The following is a 26846-nucleotide window of genomic DNA, read 5'->3' on the forward strand; positions in this document are numbered from 1 at the left end:
ACCTTTACCAGAGAACACTTCATAATTTTGAAGCATTGTGAAGAAATTCCATAATCCTTTCAACCACTCTGGAAATGGAAACACAGGCCAGCTGGCACAACATGCACAGTTAATTAGGATGCTGATTATTTTGTTTTGTCTGCATAATTGCACGTAGTATGAGTTGGAAGTTTACATTGTTCAGTCCCTGAACCCAGGCGGCACCGCCCAACTGGATCATTTTCTGAGTTTATTACAGTGTTAATTGATTTGCGGTTGATCAACACCTGTTCTCAAGCAAATCTTTATTATGAAAACCTATGTGTATTTTCCATTCATCATAGAAATGCAGGCCAGCCTACTATCGGATGAGATCTGTAAACTAATTATATGCATTGCTGTGCTATCCTTAATTCCGTATTGTATTTCTCAGAATCCACACCTGCTATGTTAAGCAAAGAGGTGCTCTTGCTTGCGCTATAAGAAAACGTATTAACCCCTCGAAAGGAGGAAGTTGGGATGTGAGGTGCAGGGCATGGATGACTTTCAGCACACGAAATGGGGACTGCCACATTATTCCTAGTTCAGGATATGACAACATACACCCACAACCCCCTCTTTTCCCACCCACCCCATACCAAGATTGTGCGAGCAACAATGCTTTTGTGGGGAACAATGCTTTTGTGGGGGAAATCACTCATTTGGTTAGGATATGTGAAGGATACATTTAGACTTATTGAGATCAGCAGGAGTTGATGACCTCCGCTGTGGAACATATTGGATTCTTGGCACCCGACGTCCGTGGTTTCAGTTCTTCTGGTACTGGTCTTGTCCCATGTGGTGAGTATGGAGCTTCCTGCTCAATTTCAAGAAAAGGAGGCAGCCTAATGCTGTTTCCAGTGCTTTGCACATCGGCTGAGATGGCTTGTCTCCAAGTCCACTGCTTGGCTAGATGTCGTGAGACATCCTCCAGAGAGTTAGAGTTGCAGAATTAGTTAGGCTTTTGTGAGATAATGGCTTTGGAGACTGCACATATCAATCAAGTATGGTGGTTAATGGGATGTATTTGTTTTCTCCTTACCGCTTTGAAAGGCCTGTGAGTAGTATATTAGCCCAGTCAAATCAAATCCTATCTGTGTGAGAGTGTAAGTTCTTGAACCATTGGCTAGAAATGTATTTTAAAATTTATGGTTTGATGCTTTGGAAGGAAGGGGGTTGGCTTCCGGCTGTTTGGGTTCTGCAAGAAAGATGTATGCCTGTGTTGAAGTAAAGTGGCTTTGCACATATTACAAAGAATGGAACGAAACTTCCAGTGAAAAAGGTGAGCTCCAACTTTGTATTTCAGGGTTGAGGGTTATTGATGTTGATGGGTATGAATTCTGTTATTGTGGGGTTAATTTTGGGTTGGGCAGGTCAACAAATCAGAGTTGTACGCACTTGATGTGGTGGTCAGGCAAGCAATCGTAAACCTAAATCTACAAACAAGTCTTTGGCCCCTATCACTGTCCGACAATGGTCATCCTTAGCAATCCTTAATCAGTGTAACGCCTCATCAACCCTAAAACCTTGCTTCGTAGATCTTGTTTTTCAATACCTAAGTGTTCTTAAGGTTCTGTAAGGCGTCATGTTGGTGCCGTTTTAAACAGTTGAACTATCCATGATTTTGATTGTCTGATCTGTAAATTTCTATAGAAAGCCTGTTCCATGAATACTCTTAATTGTTTTTTATAGGATGTACACTTTATTGTCTGGGCTGTATCGATATGTGTTCCAGAAGGACGAGTACTGCATACTGATCCTGGGACTGGATAATGCGGGCAAAACGGTACGGAACAGTTTATTGCTAAAAGCATAAGTGAGGTACGGACCAGAGCTGTTAACATTTCTCCTGGTGCGGAATCTGTGAGGGGCAGTCTGGATAAATAGTCTAAGGTCGGCACCTTTTCCTCTCCCTTACATTAACGAGCTAGCATGGTTGGATGAAAATGACTAATTAAAATTCAGTACCATTAAGTGGCATTGTGATTTGTTGGCCTAGACCCATAGTAACCTCCATACGTGGACGTTGGACATTGAGTCCAGTGCTACACAACAGCAATTGTAGGCTAATTAGTGATTTTAAGGTGCCCGGTGTCAAGAAGATGGAATGGGATTACCAGCAGACAGACACTGAGATAGGTTCAATGGTGGTTCTTAAGAGTAGTGACAACTCTAGGCTAAAAGAAACGCCTTGTAAGCACTCGTAATCTACACTTGGGACAAAAAAAGGTCAGTAACAATACAAATCTAAAGTACACATTTGGTAATCCCCAATCCAGTGATCCCTTCACGGATATGTCCTCGCGTCTTAGTCCCACACCGTCCTGGGTGTTTGAAAAACCACACACTTTCTGGGTCGTTGCGAATAGGTGAAGGACCTCTGCTCCTTGTCCTTGACAAGAAGGAAGACCACCTTGGGTTTTAAGGTCCTACATGCGCTTTCACGCTAGGTCTGGATAGTTACATATGATTGGCATGAAAGATGGAGATGAACCCCAAATCTTCCAAGAAGCGTGCCACCTGAGCTTCCCTATAGCAGGGTGAGGGTGATGGCCTTCACTTCTCTGTCCTTGGGTCCTGGTTCTAGTCTCCAACACACTGTTCCCGTCTACCTCTTCGATGAGCCACAATGATCCCATGCATCAAGGGAGGGCCTTTTCGACCTGTTTCCTTTCTCACTCCTGCCTCCTTGATTCTTTGCTTCATGCTTGTACCCCACACTCTTCCACTCATACCCCTCTGTTTTAGGGTGTCTTCTCTCATGCTTCCATTTGGTCCTCCCCTCCAACCTCCTCCCAGGTGGACCTCTCCTTGTCCTACTTCCTCCTTAGCTCCCTCATCCGCCTCTCTACTGATGTCTCCAGTCTTTCTACGATCCATCTTTTCTCCTAAACTCCTTTTCCAACCTTCTTCTTGACACACACATCCATCTCACTCCTCCACCCCTCCCGAACACTTCTCCAGAACTCACTTCTCTCCCTATCTTTTCCAACCCCCTCTTGATTGCACTCTTCCCTTGATGTCACCACCAGCCTCCTGTACACTGCTTCTACTTTCCATTCCTCGTTCCAGTCACTTACTCCTTCTGAAGTTCCTTTTCCCCACAAACCAGTTCTTACTCTCACCCTTTCACCACCTCTCTCCAGCCTCCTTCTTCTTACTCCGCCTTAGGCTGCTACTTCCTTTGCCTCCAATCGCCCACACCGCCTCCAGGGACCTCTCACTTGAGCTTGTCTTGAAATCAGATTGCTTAAGCAGTGATTGCTCAGGCTTTTTCTGTCGCCATAGGAACGCAGAGCGAGCATTGATTGAGTATGGCCGCTATCTTGAAATTCCACTTTACAAATGCTCGGAGTGGGTTTGCTGCTACAGAGGTTCGTGATCTGTGTTCACATTTGGTATTCTTCAGCTGTGTAAGCAAATCAGTCAAATGAAGGTTTCTTGGTATGCAGTGACCTGTGATCTTTGTTTGAATGCAGGAAGTAGTACTTTTTTGCCAGATTCTACCACTTCTAGTACTCTTTTTCTCTTAGCAGGCAAGAGTTGATGAACACTTTCTCCCTAGCAGTCCCAATTTTATCATATCTTGGTTTTTCAACACAATCCAAGATCATGTTGTGGCAAATATTTGGTTTGGGTGAATGGTGGGGGTGCAGTGACTTCTGTGTGCAGTGACTTTTGGGACCGGTTGTACCATAGGGGTGATGCACTGCTCCTGCTTGTAGCTTCTGCTGCAGGAACAGGAGCGTGCTAATTTCCAATATGACTAAGTGTCTGCCAGAAGACTGGGGGATGGTGGAGTAGGCCAAGGGATTCTCCCTCACTGCCCCTAGGCGGAGCATCATGAGTGAGTGGTGGCACCCAACCCTGTGGCCGCACTACTGTTTCCTCAAAAGTCAGCCAGGATATTTAATTAGACTTTGTATGTTTATGATACACCGGAACCCCAGATGCATCACTTGAATCTACATGTGTATCACTCTGAATGTGTGGTCTCTCTCCACAGACCTTTCTGGAGCAGACGAAAACTAGATTCAACCGAAACTACAAGGGGATGAGTCTATCCAAAATCACCACCACGGTGGGGCTCAACAGTAAGTGTTAGAAAATGTATGAAAATGTTAAAACTGGGAACACTGGCACAAATTGAAGAGCATTGCTTCATCTGTATAGATTTGTAAGACTGGAATGGCTGACTCGCAGATCAGTATTTCTTTGTTGGGGGGGGTCTCGGGATTGAAATAGCAGATGCTCACATTGCAGGCCAGCCTGATCAGGTTTTCTGTGGTCAATTGATTTTTGTTTGTAGTGGTTGCTGCACGAGATTATTATGAGAAGGATTGATAGACTACAACCCTTCTCAGATGGGCCTTCTAGTATACTAGTGCGCTTACAGCTACATATGGCAGGAGTGATTTGTTTGCATAGTTTCATGAGGTAAAATGAGTCGCACACCTGTGTGTGTGAACAGCACTGCATGTTCCCTGGAGGTAAATCCCACTAGCTACTCTTATTGTTATTGAAATCCTTCTATAAAAACAATATTATGATGACAGCGCAGTATGTACTGTAAAGGCTGTATTAGCCTTGACATCATATGTAGGTACGTACAGCTGTAGAGCCCTCCAACCCCACAACAGCTCTCGCCACCTTCCAACACCCTTTTTCCAGAGCTTTGAATATGGAATGAGAACACTCTCCCATTCCACTTAATACACCTCCCCAAATTCACGTTCCCATTTCAGCTAAACAAAATCAGATTAGAATTGGACAAAGAAAGACACCCTTTTTTAAAAACATTTTTGTACAAACGGCACCCTGTTAGCTCTCCACCCAAATCTGCACCTTCAATTTATAGCTCCCCATGGTCTGTCGCTTATAATACACATCACATCCGTTTTGACATCTCCCGTCCCCAAAACATAACAATGACGCTTCTTGTTCACTTCCGTAGTCCATCTTCCATTTCCATCCGGACACCTCAGGTGAGGGGTGTGGGACCACCGCCCCCTGACGCACTTTCGGCCAAGAATGAGGCCCGTTTGTTCAAGCTGGTCTGAGCCCGCATAATCCAAGATGGAGGCCTAAATTGGCTTCATCCAGAGCCCCGTGGCTCTTGAAAATGCTGCCTCAGCAGTCCTACAGTTCATGTCTGCCTTAAGGATCCAGCACACCGAACAATGGTTTGGTGAAAACATTGTAGAGTGTAGGTGATACGCACGATCCTTGACGAACTCCGCATGGGACCGGAGATGGGTCAGCAGATGCAGTAGGTGAGAATACTCTCAGGAGTCTATTGTCCCGGAAGGATCTGATCCAGTTAGTGGCATTTTCCGAGAAGTGGGCAGCAGATTTCAAGTGTTGGCATAGATTTTGGTGATTGACCAGATCGAATGCCGCAGAGAGGTCCAAGAGTAGTAGTAGGGCTAGTTTGCCATTATCTTTTAAGTCCTCTATTTGAGTTTTCAGATCTAATGAGGCTGTTTCTGTCCCATGCCCGGGTCTGAAGCCAGATTGTCTTGTGCCAAGTAAATTGTTAGTCTCCAAGTACTTCTGTATCTGGAGGTAGGCCGCTCTAAGATTTTTAGGAGGAACGGGACCGTGGTGATCGGTCTGAAATTAGTAGGTATGGACGGATCAAGTGTAGGCTTTTTCAGCAGAGGGATGACCCAAGCGTCCTTCAGATTGTTGGGAAAAATTCCAGAGTGAAATGAGGAATTTATGAAGGTGGTAATAAAGGGAGCAAGGTCGTGGGCAGATTCCTTAATGATAGGTGCTGGACAGGAGTCCCCTGGGCAGTTGGAAGGTTTAAGGCTGCTGATAATTTTTTCAACCTCAGAGAGAGTAAGCAGAAGGAAGCTAAATGAGGGCTGGCTGAGTGGTAGAGGTTTTAGGTGGAGGAGGTTTGGAGAGGAGAGAGTTTTGTTTGGCATTGATTTTGGCTTGTAAGGTGGTTATTTTGGAGAGGAGAGCATTTTGGATGCTACTACACCAGGAGCTGTCTTTGTTACAGGTATCTGGTATGGGCTTTGAGAATTTTGAATAGCTCCTTCGTGTTAGATTCAGCTTGCGAAATGCGCAGGTTATACGTTTCTTTTTTTTGCCTGTATGATCGCTTCCTTGTAGTTGAGGGATGCAATGAAAAGGTTGTCTTTGTTAGATGCACAAGGGAGACTTTTCTAGAGTGATTCTGCCATGCGTTTTTCCTTGCGCAGAGCTCTAAGATGTGGAGTGAACCACGAATTCAGGTGAGCTTGTTGTTTAGATTTCCTAAGTTTAAGCGGGGCTATAGTGTCAATAGCTTTGAGCAGTGTTTGGTTAAAAGTGTCCACCAAGACCGTAGGGTCATTATAAGATGTGGCACAGTTGTTCAGAATGGGTAGGATAAGCGGGAGTAGCTTGTCCCTGGTGATGTCCTTTTTATTCCTGGTGGGAATAGAAGGGGCTATTGTAGGTTTGGTGCTAGGAATGGTGGTTGGTAGATGGAAGATAATAACGTGGTGGTTGGACCAAGCACAGGCTGAGTTGGAACTTATCTTAGTATTACAATTTAGGTCTACGATCCAGTCAAGCGTTCTGCCTTTATGTGTAGGTTCGAGGTTGCGTTATTGAGAGCCTAGGTTTGACACAATGCTTGCAACTTCTGTGGCCATGAACTCCTTGGGGTCAGACAGTCCAAGCTTCAGGTCCCCAGGCAGCAACACCTGTGAATTAGGCTTAGTATTGTTGGATAGGATAGCCATAATATCTTCTGTGAAGGAGGAAAGGGGACCGGGTGGTCTGTAAATGAGATGTAGTGACGCTGTATTGGTAGGTGAGAGTGAAAGTTTCACTGATAGTGATTCAGTTGAGCTACAATGAATGTTGGGGATCAGACTCATGTTGATATTATCCCTATGTATGAAGGCAACGCCGCCACCTTTGGAGAAGTTGGATAGGCGGTCATTTCTAAGGATAGAGTATCCATCAGGAATAGCGAGGCCAGAAGCAGCGTTTAGCCATGTTTCTGTGATAGCGATGAAATCGAGGTTCTGGGCAGTAATGAGGTCGGAGATGGGTTTGGGTGGATAGATGTGTTGTCTGGTTTGGGCCAGTGTTTGTGCATGTATCAAGAGTATAGCATGCTAGAAGGTTTCAAGAGGAGGAAGGGAAGAGCCAGGTTTTGAAGGCCTTTCTGAATGGCAAGTGATTATCAATGTTGCAGATGTGCAGGGGCAGAGAGTTCCAGTTAATCACTGCTTGGACTGAGAAGGAGGATCCACCCAGTCTGGTGCAGTTGTAATGTGAGACAACTAGGAGAGATGCTGTGACAGAGGGATGCGTGCGCTTGAGAGGGGGAGGGGGTAGCGAGGGAGTTTGTCTTGTAGGAATTCTGGGCCGTTGTTGTGGATGGCACAGTGAGTGATGCACTTGGCTTTAAAGGTAGTGGCTCAGGAGCCAATGGAGGACTCCTAGTGTAGATCCGATGTGTTCTCTGGGAGGGAGGCTAATGATTAGGTTAGCTGTAGTGTTTTGGACTCTTTGCAGTTTCCTTAGAAGAAATGATGCTGCGCCTGGATAAAGGCAGTTCACATAGTCTGAGCGGGAGAGGATGATGGAGATGATGGCAGAGAAGCAGTGAGGATGGGTGAGGTATGGGAATATACAGCTGAGGATGCGTAGGTGGAAGAAACAGGTTCTGGGTACGGAGTTGATGTGTTGGCAGAGGGATAGGTCAGTGTCCAGTGTGCATCCAAGGATTTTCACTGAGGTGGCTGTTGCCAGAGGTTTGGGGGGTGGAGGGGTGGGGCCTATGGATTGAGGCCAGGGAATCGGTTGGGGAAGGAGTGCTGTTTTCCCGTAGACTAGGATTTCTGTTTTCCCAGGATTGAGGATGAGGTGGCTGGTCTTCATCCAGTAGTCCATATCCGAGAGGCATGATTACAGATCTAGATGGTTGGAGCCTGGTGATTTTGGGATTGTAAGGGGTCTGGGTATTCATTCTAATTTAGAGATGATGGTAGGGTGTCTTTCGATAGCGATGTTGTGGAAGTGTTCTGATAAGGCATCGTATACCGATTGGGAGTTGTGGGGGGGTGTTATAGCAGCCTGGAGAATTCAATTCAGAAATTATTCTATGCCGTTCTTTGCTTGGGTTACAAGAGATAAAGATTCTGTTCCCATAGAATGCTTTCTTGATTTTTAGGATTTCCAGTCTGTAGGCCCTTGCCAGTCTTCGTAGGGCGGTTTTGGGTGGTTGGGTTGGTTTTCCAGGTCTGTTCCAGACGGTGCTTGATGGTTTTTAGTAATTTGAGGTTGGCTGTGTACCACCTGTGGTGTGGGGGCCGGATCTCTGAGAGGGCCTTTTTGTTGGGTCGAGTGCAAGGGTATTAGAGAGCCAGCGATCGAAGGGTTTGATGGGGTGGCAGGCCTTCCTGGAGGGAGAGTGTTGAGGAGGGAGTTGGGTAGATCCAGGGTGATAACGACTTTGTTCCAGAGTGGGGTGAGAGGTGTGGAGCTTGGTGGTGGCTGGGCGTGGCCTTCGGTGCGGGGCTCAGTTGAGAGTGGAACGGAGAAGAAGATTGCTGAGTGATCTGTCTGTGTTAGGGGGCAAGGAGGCAGTGTGGATATGATGTTCGTGGCGCTAAAGGACGCATCGAGGGTGTGGCCTCCAGTGTGGGTGGGCGTACAGATGCATAGTGGTGATTTCTCTATTTAATGTTCGCTAGGATTTAAAGAAAAATAATAAGCACACATACATTATATACAAACAAATGATACTTCAGGTATTCAAATATATCCCCAGACTCCTCCCAAATCGTAATTTAACCTCATGGGTGTTCACTGTTGTCTCATGCCTTTATGGCCTCATCACAACATAAATCCTGTCCTCCCCTGGGGGTTATCAGAATTAAGACTACCTTAGCAACGCAACTTTGGTTCAACCCCTGTCAACTCGACAGCACTCATCACTCTCTCCACTTGCATCGGCGTACTCTACACTCTCCTTTCCTATTTATTACTGCTTTCCTCACAAACACACACACCCAATCACCTACTTTAAATTCCTTCTCCCTCAACACCTTTCTACATTTCAATATTGTTCTCAAACTTTCTTTTGCATGTCCCTCGTCCACACATCTCCCACATGTACATCTACCTTGCCTGATCTCCTCAACCGGAGCAGACACACTAGAGTATTACTCTTTCGCCCCCTCATCCTCACAAACTGGGTCACTTCTGTCACAGCATGCAGTGGGTTTCTCAACACCCTCACCCACTCCTCTCATGTCTCTTTTTTACTTCCCCAACACACATTTTCCATCCTCACAGCCTCCATGATGCATCTATTTACCCTCTGCACACAACTGTTAGTTTGCAGGTGATACACGGATATCTTTATGCTTAATTCCATGCTTCAGCAAATGGCATTCCATTTCTTTAGTTACTGTGTCGCACTGTCTGTATGTTTCACTTATCGGGTACCCCTCTCCCAAAAATTCTTATTCTCTCCTCACCGCCTACTCCCTTCTGTGATAGTACCACACCTATGCCAACATCACTAGCATCAACTGTGTTAATCGATTTTGTTGTATCAAATTGTCCCAAAGCCTTTGACATATCAATCTCCTCTAAGATCCTCTTTCATAATCCCTGGCTCTTCTCATCCCAATCAAATTCTTCACCCTGCTTCAATTTTTCTTTCATGTTACACACTTTGTCCGCAAAACTCAAGTTTCTGGTCTAACTCAGTGATCCCTAAAAATGTATCTCTTCCACCAATTACCGTCTGCGCTTCACTCCTGCCCCAGATACATGTCCCAAATATTCCACACTCTCCTTCCTGAAAACACTTTTCTCTTTTCTTAGTCATCCCACTAGAACCTAAAATATTCGAGAACCGCTTCCCTGTCATGTTCTTCCATCCGGTCACCACTGATAAATATATCGTCCTAGATGCATTGAACGTTCCATACTTTCCCTAATAGTCGGTGCATCATCTTATGGAACCCTGAAGATGCTGGTACGAGGCCGAACAGCATTCTCTTAAAGCGTCTCCCGTAATTACCATTTTTCTTAAAGAACCATGGTTTCGGTAAGCAAAGGTCTGTGGCTTCGGAAAGAGCTATTCAGTAAGATTATCTAATGTACTTAACCCAGTAATTGCTTAGTCTCCTCTGGCTGAAGAAGAGGTTTTTTCTATTTATAGCAGAAACTTCCGAATTGCTTTGTATCGCTGTAATCATTATGCAACCCCTATCTAAAAATGTAATGCGAAGTAACTGATTCTGCACATTCACATTTCTTCCTTGGGTACAATCCCCTTTATCTGTAAAAATTGACTAAACGGTAAACTCTTAATTGTCGTTTTTTGATGAAAACTTTGTGCATGACACACTTTTTATATCAGTAGGTCTTAAGAAAGGTGTCTAAGCTATTTCTTTGTTTAATGATAATTTGTATCTAGAAAATTGATCTCTAAAGGACATGCATTTATAATGAATCATATAATGTGGCTTCTGATCTATGCCATAAAAATATATTTTGTCAATCAACATTTTCTAGATCTAAAACAAATTCCCTGCTGGTTGCTAGTCATAATAAATTCAATTTCAAAGTGATAAATGAACATGAAAATTGTATGGGCATTTATAAATGTTCTCTGTGCCAAAAAGTCAAGCTTCATAGTAGATTGCTGCTGCGTGGGTCTAGGAAACTGTGTTTTATGTCCTAATACCAGCTATAATAATTGCAAACTCGATGTGCTGTTTCATAAGTTTCATGCGCAGCTAGTTTAACTTAGTTCAATTAGTATATCGATGATAAATTTGAATCACATAAATGGTTAAAAATAGCATATTATATCATCAGAAAATTATTCATTCTCAGTCATCTTTGTTGTAAAGGACAGGTTTTATATTCTCAAATACATTTGTTCTCTTATGTAGCCTGTAGCCAAATGAGATTCGACCAATGTGGTCTTTTTCAAGTCAATTGAATGGTTTGAGGATCCTCACTTCTTGTCCTTATGAGTTTACGCTGTCCAGATTGATATTCCAGTTCTTTTTATCCCCTTCAACTGTTGTTTTATACATCAAGCTTAACATTTCTGGTGCAAACCTTCTTAACACAGTTGTTTGAAGATGCCTCTTGTTGAGGTTGTTACAATAGTAATCATATATGAATTATTATTGATGGAAATTCATCAACTCTGTATTTGGCGTCCTCGTCGTGCCGCGTTTCTTATATAGGATAAGCGAATAACAGATAAGTTGCTATGCATGCTCATTTTGCTAGAGCATGAAGCAGTGCTTTGATAAAATTATTTGTATTTAAATACAAGACATAAATTAATGTTTTTCCGTTTTTCTACCTCTGTGCTTTTCACAGAGAAAAAATAGTTTAAATGCAGTTTCTTCAACTTTGTCACTACGCTCTACTTTCACTTGCAGTGACCACTTTAACTCCATCACTCAAAAAGTATCAAAAACGGTCTGTATATTGTCACTTGTACTTGTGAAAGCTAACCGCTGTGAATGTATGTGAAAATTCAACATTCCATGTATATGTGGCTTGCTTTGGATTGAGAGCTGTTACAATCACAGATAGTTATGCATCTTATAACCTATTATTCAATATGAACTTCCAGACAGTTGAAAGATATTGTTAGCTCCCACTTCTTCAAAGAAACCAATCCATGGCCTTTAAGCCTTTTTGTACGTTGAATTGGTGTGAATGGGTTTTTACATTCATTGGTCAGTTATAGAGTCTAATGGAAAAAGTTCTAGTGTCATAAATAGCCATTTGTGTATTTCAGATAAGTGTTTGTCTTTTGTCTCACAGGCTATAGAATATCATCCAAATATTGAGCCAAAGGTTCTAATATACTGTTTGTGCTGCTATAAAATGCGATTATTAGGATTTGATTTACCTAATTGTAACTTCAGGGTTCAGATTCTGAAGTGCAGTTGAAATCTCACGACACATTGTGATCTTTGTATAAGAAAAAGGTCCTGGATATTATCATTCTTTAGCAATTACAGAATCAACAATCCTGTTGTAGGAAAATATGGCCAATACATTTTTGTTATATGTGGTGATAAATAAAACATAAAAGGGCCTGGTTTTATATCACTTCTGATTTGACAAGGAACACCAATCCATCCGTTATAGGTTAGATAACAGTTGGGAGTTGAAGATAATACCCTAACGGGACAAATATAACTTTCCTTTTTGTTTAAGATGAATAATAATACTGGTTAGATTCCCTCATGAACAAGAAATAGATTTGTAGGTAATGATTAAGAGGAACACTTTTTTTTTTTTCTCCATTTTTGGAGGCTATTGGAGAAGCTAGATTCCTGTCCTTGTGAGGATGGGCGCTTGAATACCCGAAACAGTGGGGTTATGATCCATACAAGATATCCAGCATAGATGAGATTTATTTGATTGGCATTTAAAAATGTAATTGTTTTATGTTTATACTATAATGTATAGTAGTAGACCGATTTTATTACTTTAACTCTATTGATGAATAAACAGTACAATATTCTTTTGTGAATTTATTGAAATATCTGGTTTTCCTTTAAATTATTGTTTTTTTTAAAAAGCATTTGAATGTTAAATGTTGATAGCGGGATTTTCGTGTGTATGTGTGTGTGTTTGTTCGTTCCCCCTCCCCCCATTGCCCTTAACTATAGACTACTTGGAGCCACAAGAAACTAATGTGGTTTTACTCCCCATGAATAGCATTATTCCATTCTCACCTTGAACTGCATAATGCTATTCCAAATAAGGTTTTTTTACCATAAGTATTGTTGATTTTTATGAATGATAATAGTACTTAGCTTTCTAAAGAAGACTCTTTGCCTCTGTATATATAAAATAAACCATTGTTTGTACAATACATAAGTGTATCAGTGTTTCTTTATGTTATGTTGATTTATACCGTGCACCGATACTGCCTAAGGACAGTCACCAGGGGCTCACATGGCTCTGCAAGAAAGGGGACGGGGTTGGTTAGCGAGGGAAGAATGATAGGTCCATAACCAGGAGAAAGTGCGTCTGTGTGTGTTGGCTTGCAGAACGTAGGTTGCGTGCACTGTCTTGGTGTATCCGTACGGGTAAGAGTCAATGCCTTGAATGTTTTCTGTGAGGCTGTTTGTTCTATGTGTAGATTGCTGGTATTTAGGGTTGTGCGCACTAGCTTGTTGTGTCTGGGTAAGGTCCAGTGTCTTGGTTTGTTTTTAAGTTTGTGTTGGGTGTATGTTTAAGGTGTGGGTTGGCTAGCCCAGTGGGTGTGTACAGTGCTTGGGTGGTGTATTTGAGGAAGTAGAAGCGGGGTGGTTAGTGCTTTTGCTACTCGCTATGTTTCACGGCCAGCTCTGTCACCAGCTTTGACACACTCCTACCCGACGGTTACAAGATCCTCTCTGTGCCCAGGCCCAACCGTGCGGGGGGAGGTGTGGCCCTTATCTTCCCTGAGTGGATTCCTGCCACTGTTACTCCCATGCAGACCTACTCCTCTTTTGAATGTCTTGTCTGCCGACTCTCTCTCTCTCCTAGCCATTCCTTTACCGTGGCTACTATCTATCGGCCACCTGGTCAAATTTCCTCCTTCCTCTCCGAGTGGGCGGACCTCTCCTCCTCACTCCTGTCCTCAACCACTCAACTCCTCTTTCTTGGAGACTTCAATATCCACCTGGATGCCTCCTGTCCCCCCTCTGGACTCTTTCGCAACCTCTGCGACTCTCTCTCACTCTCTATTCTCCCGTCTGGGCCGACTCATTCTGCAGGGCACACTCTTGATGCCCTGATCTCCTCTGACCTTCCCCTCTCTGTCCCTCTCTCCACTCCTCTCTCCTGGAGTGATCACTTTCTCCTCTCCTCCCACCTCACCCTCCCTACCCCACAGGCAAAGCCACCCCCATCACTGCCACCTTCCTTCTCGGTCATCCGACCCATGAAGCGCGTGTCAGTTGAGGCTTTCGCTGCCACCTTCTTGCCCCCTCCTCCCCCTTCGGCTGACTCCCACCCTGACACAGCCCTCTCCACTCTCCACTCCGCTATATCTGATACTCTTGATATCCTTGCCCCTGTCATGAGAATCCGCCTGAAGCCCAAAGCCAAATGTAACTCCTGGTATGACTCGGATCTCGTCACCCTTAAGCGCAAGTGCAGGGTGGCAGAGAGGAAATGGCGTGCTTCATGTTCATCCTCTGACAAACTGGCCTGTCGCCTGCTCCAAAGGCAATACCGGCTCTCCGTTCTCACCAAGAAGAGAGCCCTTATCCAAGCCCGCATCTCTGCGGCATCTAACAATTCGGCCGAACTCTTTAAAATCTGCAAGGAGCTGGCCAACCCTGCTGCAGTCTCTACCTCTCCTGTCCCCTCCCAGGCCCTCTGCACGGCACTGGCCTCTCACTTCATTTCAAAAACTCAGGACATCCTGTCCTCACTCTCCTCCTATAACCTCCCCCCCTCTATTCCCTGCCCTTCCTCTGGCTCTTCTGCAGCCACCCCTCCTCTCTCCTTCTCTTCCTTTCCCCTTTTTTCTGCTGACGAGGTTTCAAGACAAGTCCGATCTATGAAAGTCTCATCAAAACAGGTCCACCCCTGTTCCTCCAAAACTATCAAGGACCACATTGACTCCTTGGCTCCTGCCCTTGCTGACTTCTGCAATCACTCCTTCGCCTCTGGAGTCTTCCCATCCCCTCTCAGGCACTCCCTTTTGCACCCCATTCTTAAGAAACCCTCTTCCGACCCTTCCTGCCCAGCTAACTATCGCCCAATCTCTATCACTCCCTTCCTGGACAAGCTCCTGGAGAAACTGGCCATCTCCCAGCTTAATCTCCATGCTGAATGTGTTGGTAGTCTTCATGACCATCAGTCTGGCTTCAGAGCTGCCAGAAGCACGGAAACTGCTCTCCTGAACATCCGTGAGGACCTGCTCTCGAACCTTGACTCTAACATTCCATGTGTTCTCATTTTGCTTGATCTCTCTTCTGCCTTTGATACTGTCAACCATACCATCCTGCTCAACCGTCTCCGTGATAACCTCGGTATCACTGGTCAGGCTCTGGCGTGGCTGACCTCTTTCCTCTCAAATCGACCCTCCCAGGTCCAACTGGGGTCTTTCCTCTCTGACATCTTCTTCTCTACCTGTGGTGTCCCCCAGGGATCTAACCTCTCTCCCTGGCTGTTCAACCAGTATCTGGCACTTCTCGCCCACCACATTGCCGCTCTCTGCCCCTACTTTCAGTGCTATGCGGATGATACCCAACTCATTTTCAGGCTACCCTCGGCCTCCTCTTCTCCTTCCCTCATCTCTGACTGTCTTTCTGCTATCCAGGAATGGTGTGCCGCCAACGACCTCTGCCTTAATGCCAGTAAGATTGAGATTCTACTCATCGGCACTCCCACTCCCTCCTTCCCTGCTGCTCTCTGGCCGGCCTCTCTGGGCCCTCTTCCTACTCCTACCTGCAAGGCAAAAAACCTTGGGGTCATCTTCGACTCCACACTCTCCTTCTCTCCTCACATATCCGACGTATCTAAGAAGTCACACTACCAGCTACACCTCCTCAGAGGTATCCTTCCTTTCCTCTCCTTCCCCCAGAAGCTCACTGTCTCTAGAGCCCTGGTTCTCTCTAAGCTGGACTACTGTAACAGCCTCTATCTTAATCTGCCCGCCTCTACTCTCCGCCCTTTGCAACTCATCCAGAACAGGACTGCAAGACTTGTCCTTGGCCTCAAGCCCAGGGACCGTATCTCTCCAGGACTGAAATCACTACACTGGCTTCCAGTGACTGCGAGGATCAAGTTCAAAACCCTCTGCATTGTCCACAAGGCCGTCTGGGGCCTTGGGCCAAAATACCTTCAACTCTCTCTTCCTAAATATCTTCCTTCTCGAGCTCTTCGCTCATCCGCCTCCAACTCCCTCAGGGTCAGCCGCTTCTCCAAACAACGAGTTGGGGGCAGATCTCTTTCCACTGCAGGGGCCTCCCTCTGGAACAGCCTTCCTACCTCCCTGAAACTTGAGGAGAACCACCTCCGGTTCCGGAAGCACCTCAAAACCTTCCTCTTTGCCTCCGCTTTCTCTCCCCCTCTCCCCTGCTAATACTACTGAAACTGCACTGAATCTGCAACTGGGCCATTCAACGTTCTCGGCCCAGACACTCTCCCCTGCACTGCCTCCACGGCAACCCCTGCACTACGGGACTGTGTCTGTATCCATACAGCCCCCCTTCCCAGCACTTGTTTGCACTTACCTCGCACTTGCCACCAGCTGGCCCTTGTTATTTATCCTGTATGCTGTATGCTTATAACCCTGTACTGCACTTTCCCCTCTCCCTTTCCCCCATGCACTTTTCCCTTCCCCTCTACCCTTGCACTTGCGCGATCTGAATGACACCTGGCCTAGTAAGATCGTTGTCTGTCTCCCCTTGTCCCCCCCCCCTGCCTCGTCGCGCCTTGAAACACTTGTGTATAGGCGCGTTACAAATGCCATATCATATCATATCATATATCATGTTCTTCTGTGTGGCTAATCTAGACAGTCCTATCTAATCTCCACATTTCTATCTAAGTGTGACGCATGGTTAATCTTCTCAGTTCTATCTGAAAGGGACGCGTGGCTAATCTTCACAATTCTAAGTCTGGCGCATGGCTAAATTTCATAATTCTCGAAGTGTGATGCATGGTTAATCCTCACATCTATATATAGAAGTGACACATGGTGAGTCTTCACAATTCTATGTATGTTTGGCGCATGGCTAAACCTAATACTTCTGTAAGTGTCACGCATGACTAAAGTTCACAATTCTATCTAAGTTGATGCATGGCTAAATGCCAGATAATAATAATAATAATTTGGCATTTATATAGCGCTACGAACCCTCCAGTATCTGAGCGCTGCTTATTATTACCCACGGTGTGTGGTGCTCATTTATCGACCTCAGAAGGATGAAAGGCTGAGTTTGGCCCCACCGGGATTTGAACCTGCTTTAGCAGGCTCTACACGGATGTCAAAGCGAGCGCTCTACTCGCTGTGCCACTTGACCGGCTAATATACAACAGTGAGATACGTGCAGGAGACTTCATGGTTTTAGGTTATAACATGGTTCGAAATACCCGGGTGGCAAGCGCTATTTGGCTCCTGGTGTGACCTATTCAGCGCATGGTAATCATTTTCCAAGTGATTCTAGGAGCCATTATGAGCGCCTACTCTCCACCATTGTAATTTGCACCAGCATCCACCAGATGGCATTAGAGGAAAGAATGGGCCCTTGTCAGTGAACGACCAGAGTAAAAGTTTGTGTAGGTATCCTGCTAGCCTACCCCCTATTGGCGAATGTGCCCAGGGTCATGGACTTAGGGAGGGGCAGTAGAACTATGATGAAAAATAAGTGTACAAAGCCAGACGGATGGCACATGTAATAATTTCTATTTATTTTATTTTTACATTTGTATAGCGCACTACAGCCCACAGGCATTGAGGCGCTTTTACAGGAAGTGTGCATAGTCAAGATTGCGGTTACACGCTGTAGTTGCTTAGTTACAAGGAAGAAATATACATGGTGAAGATTACGGTTACAATGTGGTTACTTGGTTACAAAGTGGCGGATCCGAGGTGCTCGAATGCAAAAATACAAAACAGTTAGGTGAAGTTCAGTGAGCACTGATGTGAACCGATCAAACAAATAGCCTGGTTTACCGGAAGGCTAGTTGAGAGTCAATGCTCCTGAGGTGCGTGGGTAGGGCGTTCCAGTGTGTGGCAGCCATGGCTGGGATGCTGAAGCCACCTGCACGCACTCTATTGGTTTTGGGCATGGAGATCAGGTTAGTGTAGGCCAGTCTGGACAGCCTAGAGGGAGTAGGCATGGATATGCGTTGAGCCAAGTAGGGGGGTGCAAGATCATGGAGGCATTTGTGCGTGAGGGAGAGGATTTTGAAGATGATTCTCTCCTTCACGGGTAACCAGTGGACCTATCTTCTGAGGTCGGAAATGTGGTCTTTTTTTGAGAATCCTGTGGCAGCCCCGAGGGCGTTGTTCTGAACTAGTTGGAGTTTGGAAATGTTTTTGCCAGTACTCCCACCAAGGAGAGCATTGCAGTAGTCCAATCTTGAACGAATCGTAGCCCTAGCAATGGTAAGGCAGTTCTGTGAGGTTAAGAAAGGTCTTGCTGCAGTGAGCAGTTTGGAATAGTATGCCGAAGAGGAGGCGATGGCATTGACCTGCTTGTTCATAGTGAGATTAGAGTCGAGGTAGGCTGCTTTGTCCAGTATTTTCAGAAGGAAGGGCACAGTGGTGATGGGCCTGTAATTCCCTGATACCGAAGGGTCAAGGGAGGGTTTTTTGAGGAGCCGACGTACCCAAGCTTCCTTGAGGTCAGATGGGACATGTCCAGACTGGAAGGAGGCATTGATGAATTCTGTTAGGAAGGGTGCGAGTGTCTGGCCGCAGTCTTTAATGAGCTGAGCAGGACAAGCCTCTTCCTTGCAGTTAGAAGGTTTGATGGTTTTTAGGAGAGAGATGACTTCAGATTCGGTCATATCCTTGAAGTTGAATACTGGGGGTAAGTTACTTTTAGGCTCCTTGTTGTGGATACTGTTCTGATTTGCAATTTGGAGGTTTAAGGCTTTTTGGTGAGCTAGGATCTTAGGTTGCAGGGTGTTTAGTTTGTCAAGCATAGCTGATTGGATATTGTTGCACCAGTTTTTATCCTTGAGGAGAATAGGTGGAGGTGTGGAGGGAGATTCCAGCTCCCTGAGGATGGTGAAAATTTCTTTGGTGCCTGATTTTGCATTGGCTATTCTAGTGTTGAAGGAGTTGGCTTTAGCTTGGATAATGCTTGATTTATAGTCTTTGGAGATAGCCTTAAAGGCTAGTTTGGTTGCATCATTCGGTTTGGTTTTCCAAACTGCGAGGGCAGCTCGCTTTTTTGCACGTAAATGGTAGAGTTCCTGAGTGAACCATGCGTTAGTGTGCCTAGTTTTTTTGGCTTTCCTGAGAGTGAGGGGCGCAATAGAGTCAACAGCTTGGGTGATGACCCGTTTGAAGGTGCTGGCCAAGGTTTCGGGGTCCTTTTGAGAAGGGGGCCTGGAGTGCAGGCACCTTGAGGAGGGGGGAGTACGTTTTTCTGCAGTGAGTTGGCGTGAACTTCTCGAAAGGGCTGGAGTGAGCGGGAGGGTGGGCTTGGGTGCCCTTTAGAGGTGTCTAGGTCAAATTGAATGTAATGGTGATCCGACCATGGGATGGGAGAATTCTCTGGGATAAGCACTGAACAGTTGTGTTGGGAGACCCAATCTAGTGAACAGCCTTTAGAATGAGTCGGATTGGAAATTGTTTGCGAAAACCCTACAGTAGATAAGGCTTTGTTCAAGGTGACCTGAGCGTCATTAAGGTCGTTGAGGCCTAAGTTGAGGTCACCTGTGAGAAGGACTTTAGAGGTCTTTTTCAAGTTGCCTGAGAGAGAGTGTATGAGGGAGTCGTGGAATGTGGAATTCAGAGTTGGGGTCCGGGGGTCGATAGACGATGTGAAGAGCCAAGGTGAAGTTGGGAGAGAGTTTGATTTTTAATGGAAGGTAGCCACAGCTATGGCCAAGGTCACCTTCAATCCTCCTAATAGCAAGGGTTTCTTTAGCGATGAGTGCTACCCCACCGCCCCTAGAGAGGGTGCGGTCTTGCCTGTAGATGGTGTACCTATCAGGAGTGGCAAGTGAGAGGGCTGGGCCAGAGGTTTCATTAAGCCAAGTTTCTGTAATAATTAAGAGGTTGGTTTCGTTCTTAAGAATGAGATCATGGATGTCTAAGGCATGAGCTGGGATAGACCGTGCATTGACCAGACCACATTTAAGGTTGGTAGTGGGTGTAGTTCCGAAGGCAGCTTTAGGGGCTGTGGGATGCGTTGTGGTATCGTGAGCTACAGGCAATTGTGTAGTCATCACTGTGGGGTCAGTGGGCATGGTAGTGACGATGGGGGGGGGCTGCAGGCACAGGCTTAGTAGTACCATTGGAAGCTACAGGCCTGGTCATAGCAGTAGGGGCTACAGGCACAGGCATAGACATGGCAGGTACAGGCATAGCAATAGGGGCTTCCGGCACAGGCATAGACATGGCAGGTACAGTCATAGCAATAGGGGCTTCTGGCACCGGCATAGACATGGCAGGTACAGTCATAGCAATAGGGGCTTCAGGCACCGGCATAGACATGGCAGGTACAGTTATAGCAATAGGGGCTTCAGGCACAGGCATAGACATAGACATGGCAGGTACAGTCATAGCAATAGGGGTTTCAGGCACCGGCATAGACATGGCAGGTACAGTCATAGCAATAGGGTCTTCACGCACCGACGTATACATGGCAGGTACAGTCATAGCAATAAGGTCTTCAGGCACACGCATAGACATGGCAGGTACAGTCATATCAATAAGGTCTTCAGGCACACGCATAGACATGGCAGGTACAGTCATAGCAAAAAGGTCTTCATGCACACGCATAGACATGGCAGGTACAGTCATAGCAATAGGGGCTTCAGGCACACGCATAGACATGGCGGGTACAGTCATAACAACTGATTTGCACATCTCTCTGACCTGTAGAGGAAGCGTGATGCATGCACTGTAATGAAAGGAGCCATTTTGCCTTCAACCTACTCCCGAATTCTATAGAAGTGCTGCGAGATGATCCAATAGAAGCCTTGCCAAAAGGCCTTGCAAAAAGAGGCCTGCACGACTTTTGCTGGCCTAAACATAGGTAAGTGTCGTGCCTCGTTGTTAATGTTATTTGGAGACATGGAGACACTGACTGAAGTACCACGGCGGAACGCAGATAAAAATACACTTGCCACAAATGAAAACGCAATAAAAGAGTTTCCAAAGTTAAATAAACACGTTGCAGTGTGCACATTCTCGTAGACCTTAGTGTCAAGTCAGCGTATGCTGCATTTCAAATTCATGAGAATGAGGCATGGCCATTTCAAAACATGTACCTTCATTTAAATAAGTGTCTGCAGCCATATCCTCCAAAATAATTTACCCACCTCCGATTTCTTTAGCTTGCACTACTTGCTGTACAAGCAAGTTGTCACCACACTGCAGCTGCTGACGGCGGGTTGTCTGTGCCAGCCTGCTTTTGACCCCATAACTCAAGCTGCACTGACTGACTCATCAGAGCTCACTCCTGGAATCACCATAAGGAGTGGAGAATGGGGATGGAGCTCTGCATTGTGATCCTGTGGGGCTCCAGTGTGGAAATGTTAGACCCTTACCTGATACCCTTGGGTCTCTTTACTCTGCCTTGACCCCAGGCTGTTCACAAGGCCTCGTGTCTCGTTCCAAGCCTTTTGCTAATCGGAGTGCACATTTCCCAGGTGTTCCCCCAATCTTGAACAGATACCCATTTACGAAATTACACTGATGGGGCGAGAAAAGCATGTTCAGAGACGGAGATTGTGCTGTTTTACGCTATTAAGTGCCAGAGTGCAGAACTCAAAGCTCTCATGTCTCTCCTGTTAAAGACCTGCTTTGGTAATTGCATGAATCACATGGACACAAGCTACCCATTAACAGTGTCTAAGCACAGCCCCTTTAAGGTTGGGGGTCTGCAACATTTAGCTCTTCAGATGTTTTGGTAATAATTTCCTGTCAGGCCTAACCAGCATAACCAGTTGTGAGGAGTCGTGTAAGTTGTAGTCGAAACCATCTGGAGAGACACTGGTTGCAGACTATTATTTTAAGGGCATACGTTGCTCAATTAATATTCCTGCATGCAGGTATAAAGAGCAGGTTTTAATGTGGATGGGATTCATGGTTGTCAAGCACTTGATGCTGCACCCCCAGAACCTGCATGCGTTTCCCAGGAATTCTTGGGATAGCTTAGCATGTTTGTTATTTCTCATTTACATGTGTTCTGTGAGCGTATTGTCTACAAATAGTGCATGGGGACAATGCACGAGATATTGTCATCATGTTATGCTATGTTGCCATAGAAATCAGCCTTGGAATGGCCCAAAATGCTAGTATTCCGTTTTTGTGGTCAGTGAGCCAGTTTGATGAGCTACTGCACAGCACAGCTGGCAGTTCTGAACAATGTTACTAGCCAAATGTGCTTTAAAATGCAGTATATGCCATTTGTAAATGGGCGACAATTTTCCATTGGTGCCCAGGCACATTTCTATGTCACTTCTGATCATCTTTTAATGACAAAATCAAAATTATAAGTCTCATGTAATTCAAAAAGTCCTGCAGTTTATTTCACCTTTATTCGCTGATGCCGCTTTTACCAACTGACCTTGTGTAAATGGTTTTCTTTGTATCGCTGTGAAGTCTTAATTTAGGGAACCTTATAGTCCAGTCACAAAGCGCGTAAATATGTTCAGCTGTTGGCATTTTGAGGGATTTTTCTAAAGGACATTTACTTTGTACCTCTGTGAAGCTGTCATGCATGGCAGGCAAATTACCTGAGGACCTGTAACGCTGTCTTCACACAGAACTAGTTATGCCCATAGAACTGCTAAGCCTTTCTATTCGAAATGGCGGTTGTTTGATACCTTGCTTGGAAAACGACGTTTGCATTATTCACGTCGTTAAATTCACGTGATTAGAGATTGTCACGTGTGTTTCTGCATTACGTTTATAAGCAGCGTGTTGACGTCGTTCCCTGCTTCTGATTCAACCAACATGGCGTCTTGTAGCTGAAACTTTGATCTGCGTCCTCGCATCTCTTCAGCAACATCTTTGGCTTTCCTCCTGCGTGTTAGTTTCACACGCGATCTCCTGTAGCTGCTTCCAAGAAGATATGGCAGCTTTCCTTGTCCACGTGTATCTTTCTATATGCTACCGTAGGCGACAGTCTACAAGAAGACCAACGGACGGCTTTTCCTGCACACCCGAGTTCTGGCAGCCCCGGCTGTGTGTACTTTTGTCGCGTGTAAAACCACACACGGTTTCCTGAACTCTTCACGCGCGGCTTCCCGGCTGCGTGTAAGTTTGTTCACGTGTAAGCCACACGCGGTTCCTGACTAACGTGCTGTTTCCTGGTTGTGTGTACCATTGCACATGTAATTCCACACGCAAGTTGTGCTACACTTTTGATTTAAATCCTGGCACCTGCGATGATAAAACAGGAGGATTTCTACTCCCTATTTCTGTTCTACGTGGGAAAGGAAGTACTGCTGACAACTGTTAATTAGAAGGGGATTGTGCACAGTACTTTGGACGCTATCCTGTGGTGCACCAACCCAGTATCTAGCGTGAGCCTCGTGCCCGTTCGGGATTAGTTTTCCCTTACTAACCTTCCCTCCTTTGGTCGTTTCCTTATTTGGATTACTTCAGAGACTTGTTGGCGGAGCCTCCAGTTATCAGAATCTAGAGGTTAGTGTTGTACTAATTGCTATTGCTGTGCTATTAGTGAGAGTTAATGTTGGGACACTTCCTCATTATACCTTCTTGTATCCTAGGCTGACTTCCAATGGTTTTCCCACACCCTTTCCAGTGATTCCTCCCTCTGCTCTGTTTTATTAGTCAGAGAGTGGTATCATTTGGAAGGTCTATTTTGACTTCACTACTTTCAAGCCGTTGCCTCATCAAGGATCCGGAAAAACCCTACCACTTGTATCCTTTATGGTTATACCTGTATCCTTTTACATAAGATTTATGACAGAATCAGAAGCCTTGGAGGGTACAGATCCTTTAGCGGTCTTGACTCAGTTTATCACTGATTTGAGAAACAAAATGATTACGGCACAGGATACATTGCATCATCGCATGGATGTTATGCAAGACGCCTTGCATGCCTCTTTGTAGGGAATGGAGGCTCCAGTAGCCACGGCATCTGGATCCGGGACACAGGCACCACAAAGGGAAGCAGTTCAAGTGGTTATGCCAACACAGTTTCCTCTGGCTCCCCGGAAATGTTCACTGGTGATCCTAAAACCTATAGAACCTTTGTCAATCAGTGCCGACTCCATTTCCTTTGCCGGCCTAATTCGTTTCCTGATTTAACTACAAAGGCAGCATTTGTGCTTTCTCATTTGGCGGGTGCTGCTGCTGCTGCTTGAGCTAATCCGTTATTGGAGACAAATAGCCCCTTGCTTTACGATTGTGATGACCTTCTGGCAGCCATGGGTAAGATCTTTGATATTCGTTATGCCACTCAAGCTACAGACTTGGAGTTGCTTAGTCTACAACAGGGTAATCAAACCTAATTGGCATATATAGACAGATTTAACCAATTATCAGCCGAGACTCCATGGCCTGAAGATAAGAAAACGGCTGTTTTCTACAAGGGTCTTTCGGATTAATTGAAAGACGCCTTATCTACAGTTCATGTGGTCCCTGCAAGGTTCACTGAACTGCTTGACCTAATTCTGCAAATCGATGCTTGACGCAATGCTCGTAAAGGGGAGAAAAAGCCTTTCCTGCAAGCATTTGTTCGTACTGATGTACCAGCAGCAGATTGGAGCGGTTAGGGATTGATTATCTAACGCAGAAAGAGGGAACCGAAGGAAAAACTATTTATGTATGTGTTGCGGTCCCTCTGAGCATTTGTTGGTCGCATGTAGCAACCAGTAAATCGTCCGAACCAGTCAAGAGTTCGGGAAACGGCAAAACTCGACATTAGCAGGAGTCCCTGTGTTGAGTGCTACATCGGACTCCCATACTCTTCCGGCTTTTGCTCCTATAGCTGTGGAGGTGACATTACATTTTTCAGACCAAGAATTATGTTCCAGGGCTATGGTTGATTCCGGAGCCAAGAAAAATTACATTGACATCACATATGCTAAGAAATTTTCTATACCCCTGATAACCAAGGACAAACCTGAAACAGTGAGCACTTTGGATGGGTCGGTATTGACTTTGGGTATGGTAATTAAAGAGACTGTACCTATTCGAATGGTTTTACCAAACGGTCATTCAGAGGAGATGATTTTTGATGTAATAGCAGCTCCACATTACAACCTATTGCTTGGTCTTGCCTGGCTGACTCTCCATAATCCGACTATTGACTGGGTTACGGGACAGATTCAATATCCATCTGTTTATTGTAATGAGCACGTCTGGGCCACCAGACGTGGACTCCCTCATCACTGTGCTCAGATAGACCAAGCTTCACCTCACTGATGAGGCCCAACAAGGCTGAAACACGTGTATGGGGTTGCTTTTTGTACTCTTGTTAGAGAGGAATTGCCATAGCATTTCGGTGCTGGACTGTGCATGTGGGCGGGACAAAGACTGATATGCAAATAAATATTTCCCATCTGTGAAAGGTACAGTGAGCAAAATGCGTGTGCTGCAAACTCTCATCTCGGAACAGGTTATCATGCCATGTTCTTTCTGGAGAGGAGCGCCTGCTACCTTTTTTGAAATATTTGCAAGGAACTTGTCATGATGCCTACCCCGGGGACCCAGACCAAGTCCAGCAACCCCGGAAGCAGGCATCAAGTTATACTAAACAAACCTGCTAGGGGCTATTTGGGTGCAGTCCTGGCGCCTATGGCGCCAGGCTCATATGGAGAGTCAGTCCTGGCGCCATAGGCGCCAGGCTCATAGATTAAAACTTACCTGATGCAGACCATACTGCAAGAACTCCAAGCCAAAGGAGGCTTCGAAGGGACTACTTTTCCTAAGGGACAATTTTTTACTCGGGTGGGGCTGGGGAGGAATACTTACCTGGGACTACTTTGGAGGCTATTTAAACCACGCCCGAAGAGCAGCACACGCTTCGCGTTATTCTGCATCCGGCAGCGTAACGCTCACCGTGCCTGCACGTCTGCATCCAGTCTTCTGCCACGCCCGCCTCGAGTCTGGAACGCCTAGAAAAAGGGAGAAAGAAGGAGAAAAGGTTAGAACAAGAGCAATACCTTTGATCCTTACCTGAATTCCCGATCCATCGCGCCTTCGAGCTGGAAGAAAGAAGTTATTTTATGCATGTAGCCTCGCCTGCAGCAGCGCCGCGCTGAACTCATCGGCCTTCGCAGCATCTTCACATTCCACCGCATCCTTCTGCATGCTCCCGCCGCACTCCGGCACCTAAGGGGAAGACCAGAACAGCAAGGTGAGCCAAGGGAATACATAGAGGCAATATTAGTTACCCCTCCATAGACTTACCTGATTTTACCACCGGGGGTACTATTCCTCTTCACGGGTCGGCGCAGCTTCCACTGCATTCTCGCCGAACCCTGGCCCCTAAGGGGAAACAAAAGGACAGCAAGGTGAAACAAAGGGACAAACAAGGGGAAACCTCCTCACCACAATAGACTTACCTGATTTTACCACCGGAGGCATTATTCCCTGAGACTTCATACTTTCTCTCAGCGCCTGAATAAGGGAGAAAGCAACAGGTTACATATTGACATTATTTTATCGAACTGTGTTGGATAATACAAATCCTTACCTGAATATTACCGGTTGCCACGAGGAACTCTTCGCTAGGGTCAAGTTGGAACCTGCAAGGAATCGGACAAGAGTGAAAGTCAAACATTTGAACTCTTACGAACTACATACTTACGGCGTCTTGCCGGGAATCTGAGTCCATATTGTTCTGGAACTCACCAATTCCTTCGAGCCATTGAAGCAACTGGTTATCTACGCGCCCCAGCGCTCAATGTAGGATGGAGAGCTCATCTTTCCAAACCGTCAGGTGAGACTATAAGAGGGCACACCAATGGTGATTAGCGGGGAGAACAGCGGGAAGGGGTGGGGGGTTAACGCTCAACTCCACGGGTGGTTAATTCCCTTTCTCCATTTGCAGAATAATATTCCTACGGGCCAAGCAAACGAAGCTGGGTGGGCCAGTCCAGTCCGTCATCTCGGCACTACGCGTCACATTGGTGGAGACCGCAGCTGT

The 26846-nt window shown here is 45.7% G+C and overlaps 1 protein-coding gene across 2 annotated transcripts in view; it reads left to right on the top strand.

The window, feature by feature from the left end:
• The window catches only part of ARFRP1 (ARF related protein 1), a 377172-nt gene that overhangs the window by 28295 nt on the left and 322031 nt on the right, over positions 1 to 26846 (top strand). For both annotated transcript variants that reach the window (XM_069650886.1, XM_069650887.1), the window contains exons 2-3: positions 1711 to 1804; positions 4025 to 4112. In XM_069650886.1, coding sequence (XP_069506987.1) covers positions 1711 to 1804; positions 4025 to 4112 — 182 coding nt within the window. The remainder of the gene's footprint in view (positions 1 to 1710; positions 1805 to 4024; positions 4113 to 26846) is intronic.

This window comes from Ambystoma mexicanum, chromosome 3p (assembly GCF_040938575.1).
Source record: "Ambystoma mexicanum isolate Mex_15411 chromosome 3p, UKY_AmexF1_1, whole genome shotgun sequence".
In the NCBI taxonomy this organism is placed as follows: domain Eukaryota; kingdom Metazoa; phylum Chordata; class Amphibia; order Caudata; family Ambystomatidae; genus Ambystoma; species Ambystoma mexicanum.